The 9103-nt window shown below is 44.0% G+C and overlaps 1 protein-coding gene across 1 annotated transcript; it reads left to right on the forward strand.

Moving 5' to 3' along the window:
• The first annotated feature begins 56 nt into the window (after positions 1–56).
• hspb8 (heat shock protein b8) lies at positions 57–8333 on the forward strand. The gene is made up of 3 exons (XM_054772465.1): positions 57–709; positions 5563–5626; positions 6801–8333. Exons 1-3 carry the CDS (start codon positions 280–282, stop codon positions 6967–6969), a joined length of 663 nt encoding a protein of 220 aa, XP_054628440.1. The 5' UTR covers positions 57–279; the 3' UTR covers positions 6970–8333.
• Positions 8334–9103: the final 770 nt, after the last annotated feature.

A 9103-nucleotide genomic window follows, 5' to 3' on the forward strand; every position in this document is an offset into this window, starting at 1 on the left:
CGACGAACCCTTCGGCGTTCCTCACTGGAGTTCTTAAAGTTGTGTTCAGTGTGTTTTTTTCAGCGTGCGATCCCCCGACTCATTAACACATTCGACACATTTTGACTCATCTTGACCGACTCATCTTGAGGGGCACTATAAAACACGTCCCAGACCGGTTCCGCTCACGACTCTTTAGTCAGATTCTCGTTGGATGTTCACGGGTGATCTGTCGTGTCCACGGTGATGCAACACCTGACCCAGAAGTTTCCATCGACTTCCAGATAGTTTCACACGGCCATGGCGGAAGGCGACTTTTACACCCTGGGTAGCCGCCAGAGGTTCCCCCGGGATCCGTTCGGAGAGTCCCCCTTCAGGGAGCAGCTGGCCTCCCGCTTCATGGAGGATGACTTCGGCATGCCGCCCTTCCCCGACGACCTCTCCATGGACTGGCCGGGCTGGGCGCGACACGGCCGGCTGAGCACCCGCCTGGGCTCGGCGCCCTTCGGCAGCGCCTTACGCTCGAGTTTTCCGGGCCACCAGCAGCGGCAGTCGACGGCGGGGCCCGCGCTCTACGGCGGCCGCTACGGTGAGGCCTCCCCGCGGAACTCCCCGACCCCAGGCCTCTGCAGCACCGGCGGGGAGCCGTGGAAGGTGTGCGTCAATGTGCACAGCTTCACGGCGGAGGAGCTCAACGTCAAAACCCGAGACGGCTTCGTGGAGGTCTCAGGTCAGTCGCTTGTTGGGGGTCCCGTTGGAAACAATGGAAGAAAAAATGGTCTGTTCCAGTATCAAACTGTGGCCTTCCTCGAAAGGTGGAAAATGGAAAACAGGAGTATGTTACATTCTCAACTTGCAATGCAGGTTTACCCTCCAAAAGACAAAGAAAAAGCAATTTTAACCTTTTGTCACTTTTCAAACAAATTACCGTGTCACAAATTTGAACCTTTTTAAGCAACTTTTGAGGCGTTTCTATGCCATATGTACCGCCCAAAAGATTTCCACGTTGGATTTATCCATCCATCCATTTTCTATGCCGCTTCTCCTCATCAGGGTCGCGGGGGCATGATGGAGCCTATCCCAGCTGACTTCTGGCGACAGGCGGGGTACACCCTGGACTGGTCGACGTTTGATTTATGTACCAAAAAAATACACATTTTAAATCAATGTTCTTGGTTTACAACATTTATCCATTTTGATACAATTTCTGACAAATTTCAATGTTGGCCAACTTTTCCACATGCATCGACCCCAAAAAATCCAAGAAAAAAATAGATTTTTTTTTTTACCCGTACGCGTTTACATAACCATTTTGGAGCAATTTCTGACTTGTCACTTTTTAACAAATTTTAATGTGAACAAACTTTTCCATAAGTGTCACGTGGGGAAAAAAATCAAAGAAAGATTTGATTTGTGTAGAAAGAGTGCACATTTTGAATCAATGTTCTTGTTTTAGAACGTTTATCAAGTTCGGTACCATTTTTGAGGTGTTACTTTTTAACAAATTGCAAACTTTTTTGCAATTTCCAAGGCGTTTCCGTGTCGCCCCCAAAAAATATCGGAGAAAAATGTCTTTTTTTGATTGAGATACAAAAAAATATACATTTTAAACGTACAACAGAGCCGTTTTCATGTTTTAGAACGTTGATATCAAGTTGGGTGCGATTCTTAACAAATCGCAAACTTTTTTGCAATTTCTGAGGCGTTTCCATGTGCCCCCCCCATTTTTAACAAACCTCAATGTTACGTACGCAACAAATTAGAATTCAGACCTTTCCCGCCATTTCGGGGTGTGTTTATGCCACAAATGTTGCCCAAAAATATCCAAAGAAATATTCCTTCCTTTGATTTACGTACAAATTAAATCAATTTTCTTGTTTTACAATGTTGATATTAAGTGCGGTAACATTTTTTTTTAGGTGTTTTTAACAAATCGCAAACTTTTTTGCAATTTCTGAGGCGTTTCCATGTCGCGCCCCCCCCCAAAAAAATTGTCTTTCTCTGATTGGCATACAAAAAAATATACATTTTTGGAGCCGTCTTCTTGTTTTAGAATGTTGATATCAATTTCGATACCATTTTTGAGGTGTTACTTTTTAACAAGTCACAAACTTTTTGCAATTTCCGAGGCGTTTCCACGTCGCCCCCAAAAATATCATAGAAAAAAATGTCTGTCTGATATACAAAAAAATATACATTTTTCGAGCCGTTTTCTTGTTTTAGAACGTTGATATCAAGTTCGGTACCATTTTGGACGTGTCACTTTTGAACAAACCTCAATGTTACGTACGCAACAAATTAGAATTCAGACCTTTCCCCCCATTTTCGGGGCGTGTTTATGCCATAAATGTTGCCCAAAAAACCCAAAGAAATATTCCTTCCTTTGATTTACGTACAAATTAAATCAATTTTCATGTTTTAAAATGTTGATATCAAGTTTGGTACCATTTTTGAGGTGTTCCTCAAAAATGTCCGGTGCGATTTTTGACTGATCACTGAACAAATTTGAACGTTACATTTGCAACAAATTAAAATGCCGAACGTTTTCCCAACTTGCTTTTGTGTTCTGTTGTGTTGTTAGAATTAGACTTCCCAAAGGCGTCGTGCGGTCGGACCCCAAGTGAGGCGGTCGGAGTGGACTCTAGCAGCTGGAAGGTCTGCCTGGTAACCAGTCCGCCCAGCGTCTCTGATGTGTGCTTATGTGGACAGGTTCAGAGGATTGGGACTTTGGGGGGGGCACTCAAGCCGGGGCACCTGTTCCAAATTCCTGGAGCGTTGTTCCCTTGGTCGCTGGCGGGGTAGCTCAATTTAGCACACACACACACACACACACACACACACACCCACACACACACACACACACACGCTTCTGTCCAAATATGTGCGGTATGCCAGTTGGACATGAGACGCCATGCTGGGCCGACCTCCCCCGACTTTTCTAAAAGTGGGACACAAGCATGCCGGAGGTCAAAGGTGAGACAGCAAGCAGGAAATGTAAGATCAGGTTTTAGCAGCGTGACTCGCATCTGGCCTGGTCTTAGTTTTTGGAGTCAACGTTTCTCCAAAAGGTTCCCCCGGCCTGGTCATGATCTGAGACTTTACCAGTCCCTTTTTGTCTCACTGGTCCACACTTGTGACCAAGTCTCCAGTGTAGGTCTTGGATTTAAGTCCTAAGTCTTAGGTGTCATGTTTGAAGTCTAGGTCGTTGGTCTTGGTCTCAAATCGTAGTCTGAGGTGGACACAAAGTCTCAAACATAGCTCTCCCGCCTACATAGAAAGTCTTGCTATTGGGTCTCGGTGATCTGTCTTTGTACCAAATCCAAGTCTGAAAGAGACTTCTAAACACTTGCCTTCATGTCCAAGCGTCAAGTCTCGATCTTGTGACTGAAGCTCAAGTCTGTGTTTAAAGTCCAAGTCATAGGTCTTGGTCTCAAATCCAAGTCTGCGGTGGACAGAGTCTCAATCTTAATTCTACACGGGAAGTCTTGGTATCGGGTCTCAGTCTCGAGTCTTGGTATCACATCTAAGTCTGAAAAAGACTTCCAAACACTTTAGGCTTGAACATGAAAGTAAGTCTTCAGTCTAGATCTCATGACTGAAGCTCAAGTCCATGTTTGAAGTCCAGGTCGCTGGTCTTGGCCTGAAATGGACATCAAGTCTCAAATGTATATCAATTCTGCATCTTCATCTTGGGTATAAGGTACCAAGTCTAGGTCATTGTCTGGGTCTCCAATCCAAGTCTGAAAGGGACATCTCAACTGTTAGGTTCCATGTCTAGGTCTCAAATGTAAGTGTTAAGTCTAGGTCTCATGGCGAAGTTTCAAGTCCAGGACCTAAGTCCAGTCCTCAAATCGATATCTAAAGTTTCATGTTTAAGCCTCGGGTCTAACTTTAAAGTCCAGGTCCAAGGTTGAGGTCCCAGATTGAAGTTTCACATCTGGGCGTCTGAATTCTCGGTCTTCTGAGATTGTCTTGTGATCACATCTAAGTTTCAAGTGCACGTCTCATGTCCAACTGCGCCTGGTCTGGGTGTCCAGTGTATGGGTGTTTCGAGTCCAAGTCTCTCATATTCGGTAGGTTTTGAGTCAAAATTCTCATGTCTTGTCTCAAATCTCAGTCGTTAGGTTTTGGTGTCTGATGTGGACGTGTGAAAAGTGTCAAAGGTTTGGACAAAGACTGATGGTTTAAAAGTATTTCAGACTGGAAGAATGTCCCGTTGACAGCTTTGTCATCACTCACTGTGATCGCAGATGCTTCCAGAACTTATCATCATCACGATCAGCTGTACAGCAGCCTAAGGAACTCAACTGAGCGTCCATGCTGACGTTTAGCAGCTGCTAGCAAAGCTGCAAAGACACGAGGGGCCACCGTCACAAATGGACGCAACCGTAAGGCCGCGTTCGCCAATCAGACATCTGAAGTTGATTTTGAGAAAAAAAACTGTTTCAGGGACCTAATATACACTTCTGTTTGCCAACGTGTGCTGGTGATGTGCAAACAAAAAACAATCGTAAATCGCAGCACAAACTTTACGCTTGAAATGATAGCAACTGTCATGTGCTAACATGCTAGCGGCATTATACTGTAATATTGCACAGCGGGTTGCCCCCCGAGGTTGCAGAATTTGCACGTTTCCCTGAGAAAACTCAAGAAAAAAAAAAAGCAAAAAAACTTCAGTCACAGCATAAAAGTTAGCAAAAACGTAACTCTGGCTGTGACTTTTTTTTTTTCTTCCTTTTTTTAAAGTACCATTTTATCTAAAAAGCCAAAATATTCAGGAAAAATAGCATCCAAAGTCAGCCAAACCAAAGGATTTGCAAGTTTTTTTCTTTCTTCATAATACTTCCCTCCTGTTGGCTTTTACAGTAACTATAGGGTAGCAACTTGTGTAGGAGATGCTAACATGCTAGCAGCTTTCTCCTTTTGTACAGTCGCACGCCCCTGGGGTCTCGCAACTTATCACCCAAAAATTCTGAAAATCCCCCCTCCCAAAACTCAGTTCAGAAAACATCAGCAGATTAACCTTTTCTTTGGCTTTTTTGCAACATTTATTCCCTCAAATCAGTTTCTGGTCCATAATACCCCAGAAACATCAGCCTTGGATTATTACAGCAGAAGCGTTGGTGCTCAAAGCTTACAGAACTGTTTGTTTGTCTGATTGTTTGCTTTTTCTTGGGCTTTTTGTGGCTTTTTGCAACATTTTCCCCAAAAAGTCAGAGTTTGGAGGACTTAGAACGCCAAAATGTGTTCCCGAAGTGATAGCAACTTGTCATGTGCTAGCATGCTAGCAGCATTCTAATATTGTACAGAAGATTGGCCCCTGAGTTTGATTTGCAGTTTGAGTTTCGGGGGCCCTAATACCCTTGAAACACAGGCCACAGATTATCATAGCAGAAGAATCCTAGCACCCTGACAGGGTTTGGGTCATGGGGGTTTGGGTCATAGGGTTTTGGGTCATAGGGTTGTAGGGGTTTGGGTCATAGGGTTTTGGGTCATAGGGGTTGTAGGAGTTTGGGTCATAGGGGTTTGGGTTTTCTTGTGGTCTGAGCTGATGCCATGTGTTTTTGTTTTGTCCCCAACCAGGAAAGCACGAAGAGAAGCAAGAAGAAGGCGGAATCGTCACCAAGAACTTCACAAAGAAGATCCAGTGAGTGTCCAGGTTGCCTAAAAGGGTCTTGAGTCCAAAGTCTGGTGTTTTGTGTCCTTTTGTGTGCCGTTTCCGCGTCCACCTGTGCTTGGCTGAGTCGTGCGTTTTGGCGGCTATAAATAGACCACGGCACATTCCAACATTGGCCCAACTGGGAGCGGACTCGTCCCTCACACCGGAGCGGGACGCCTTTGGAGGGTCTCCTCCAATTAGGAGCACTCTGGGCCGGCCGAGCGAGATGTTTACATTGACGCGTCTCTGATTGCCTTATTTGGCAAACCCCAGCGTCTATGCGGCTCCTCGGACTGAACTTTGGCAGCCTTACCCAAGCTTTTTTAGTTTTTACTCCTTTGCTCGCTTGTAAGATGATTGGATAGAAAGTAGAACCTCTCTGGTCCAATGGCATCCATTCTAGCATGTTCTAGCATCCCTTTTCCCCCTATAGGAAGTCGTCTGTTCAAGTTCAAGTATTTCTATATATGTATATCTATATCTATATCACCTCAGCATTGTCACATCAATGGTAAACATTCTTTGGTTCCAGATCCCACCGTGGTAAGGGAATTTTCGCAAATTGAATATTTTGGTAGTTGTAGCATAGACAACCTGTTTACCACCTTCTAAGTACACTTTTTGACCATGATTAGAGCCTTGTAGACATGACATAACACCCCTATAGTCACCTTTCCACTCCTATCACCCAAGATAGTAGACGTAGTAAGAACATCAGACCTAACATAGACTCACAGGTGTTAGCATTGGGAGACTTCCTTCTTGTTCTTGTTGTTTTTACTTGTATTTTCTCATCACTGCCCCCTACTGGGCAGTGCAGAATACTACATTTCATCAGTGTCACTGAATGCGTCTTCTGAATGCCTTTTATAATGTACTTGACTTCATTTAGCCATTTTTAGGCTTGGAAATGCTTCATTTAGGCAAAAATGGCTAACATTTGGACTAATAATTGTAATGTTTTCATGTTTACTTTGTGTAATTGTTTTTAAAAGTTGCGGGGACGCTGAAAAAGAGCTGCATTCCACAAATGGCCCACGTGCCACACTTTGAGCGTGGCCTCACTGCTGTGTGATCGTGCGGTTCCACCGCCACGTTTTACAATAGCGAGCATTTAAGTAACACTCCTCCTTTTCATTAGTTTGTTTTTCTCCACCGTCAGGATCCCGACAGACGTGGATCCTCTCACGGTCTTCGCCTCTCTGTCCCCCGAGGGCGTCCTCATCATCGAAGCCCGCCAGACGCCGCCATATTACCTCTTCAGCAACGAGGGCTCTCAGGGCTCGGGGGACGCAGCGGACGCCGACAACCCCCAAGCCCTGGCGGTCTAAACCCACCCCACCCTCTCACATAGAAGATGCTACAAGCTAGTTAGCCTTTAGCTTGAGTGGTCATGGAGCCGCTGCAGTAGCACGCATGGTGTCATCGTTATGCAACAATGATGCTAGCCATGAAGCAACAACATCTGGACGTCCTGAAAACACGCCCCGAGAACTCTCTTGATTTTGGATGATATGTGAAGAAGATAGTTGGCTGGGGGTCATACCACTCTGTTTTTGTTTGTTTGTTTGTTGGTTCCACACTAGAGCAAGAACCCTATTGATGTTGATGCCCCGCCTCACTGTCCTCTCACGCCTGTCTATTTATTATTTATGTTCCAACAGGAGCCCTGTTGGTTGTTTTCACTTATCCAAGAGTGATAAGGGTGCAAAAAGGTCCAATCAGGCCAAGAACAAGAACCCTATTGGTTTTGAAGTGATCCAAGAGGGCTGACGTTATCGGGGCTCAAAATGGGTACCCCACGCTCGTCCCTTCTCTAAAAACACACTTTTACCCCCAATCATTTTTGCTCCATCTTCCCAACAAGTCCCCACTTTACCCTCCTTTTTAAAAAAAAAAAAAAATCAAGATTATGTTCTATATCAGACCAAGAAGTCTATCGATTTTTTTTTTTTTACTGTGCCAAGAGAGACGATGTTGCTGGAGTCAAATGTCCAATCAGTTCTTCACCTCCCATCAAGTCCCCACTTTACCCGCTTCTTTAAAATAAAAATGTTTGTTTTGATCTATATCAGAACAAGAACCCTATTGGGTTTTTCTTGGACTGATCCAAGAGTGATAAGTTGTTGTTGTTCTATGCCAGACCGAGAACACTATTGTTTTTGTTTTTTTTAATCATCCAAGAGGGCTGATGTTATTGGGGTCCAAAGTCAAATGAGTACAATGTGCTCGTACCTTCTCTAACAAACAGTTTTATGCCATCATGTTGAAATTTCCAAGATTTTTTGTTGTTCCCAACAAGTCCCCAATTTATCCGCTTCTTTAAAATGTCAATTTTTGTTTTGATCTATCAGAACAAGCGCGCTTTTTTTTTTTTTTTGACAGATCCAAGAGAGACAAAGTTGCTGGGGTCAAATGTCACTTCATGCTTTAGGTTCCTCAGAGTTTCATTTCCTGTGAAAGGAGCAAGAAAATGTCAGTAGTTTGAATGGTGTGTGTGTGTGTGTGTGTGTGTTGTGTGTGTGTGTGTGTGTGTGTGTGTGTGTGTGTGTGTTGTGTAAATATCCTTTCAATGCCAGTTTTGACTTTTACCCGACGTGCTTTGCATTCTTTTTTTTTGGTTTGTTTTTTTTCATCTTTGAGCTTCCAAATCAGGACGTTTGTTTTCCTTGTCTGATGTTTTTCATGCAATAAAAAAAACAAACAAACATAACACGCCCGTCTTCAGTGTTGTAACACGTGAGGACTGGGGGGAGGGGGGGTCTGCTGTTGTTGTGTAGGATAAGCGATGGAGCAGCACAGTGCGGGTGTTTTAGCTCTGGATGCGTTAGCGCGGCTTGACTTGGGAATGTGTGTGTGGTGTTTCGTTGCATTTTCCAGTCGCCGTTCATTCCGTCATTGGCTGCTCCACGTGTCAGTCGTTCCTATCAAGGGTCTTCTCATAGGAGCGCTCTGCTGTTTTTAGGAATCTGTGGCAAAAAGTGACAAGTCTTTTGCTGTTTTAAAGGACACTGCAAAATGCAAGTCAAAGATCCTCTATTTTTGTCTAGAAGCACACTGACGTTTTTGGGAATCTGCTGCAAAAAAAAACTTGGCAAAGATCCTCTATATGAAGAGTGTTACTGTTTTTGAGGACCTGCTGCAAGTCAAAGATCTTCTAAATGACTGGAGTACTCTGCTGCTTCTTAAGAAGTACTGGAAAAAAAATGGTCGAAGATCCTCTATATGACAATTGTTTTGCTGTTTTAAGGCTCTGGTGCAAAAACAAGTCAAAGATCCTCTATTACTGCATAGAAGCAGTGTGCTGTTTTTCAAGACCCACTGCAAAAATGCGCGTCAAAGATCCTCTATGTCAAGAGTGTTTTGCTGTTTTTAAGGACCTCCTGCAAAAACACTAGTCAAAGATCTTCTATGTGACAGTAGCGATCTGCTGCTTTTGTTGTTTTTAAGGACCTATCACAAAAA

Source organism: Dunckerocampus dactyliophorus, chromosome 4 (genome assembly GCF_027744805.1).
Source record: "Dunckerocampus dactyliophorus isolate RoL2022-P2 chromosome 4, RoL_Ddac_1.1, whole genome shotgun sequence".
Lineage (NCBI taxonomy): Eukaryota > Metazoa > Chordata > Actinopteri > Syngnathiformes > Syngnathidae > Dunckerocampus > Dunckerocampus dactyliophorus.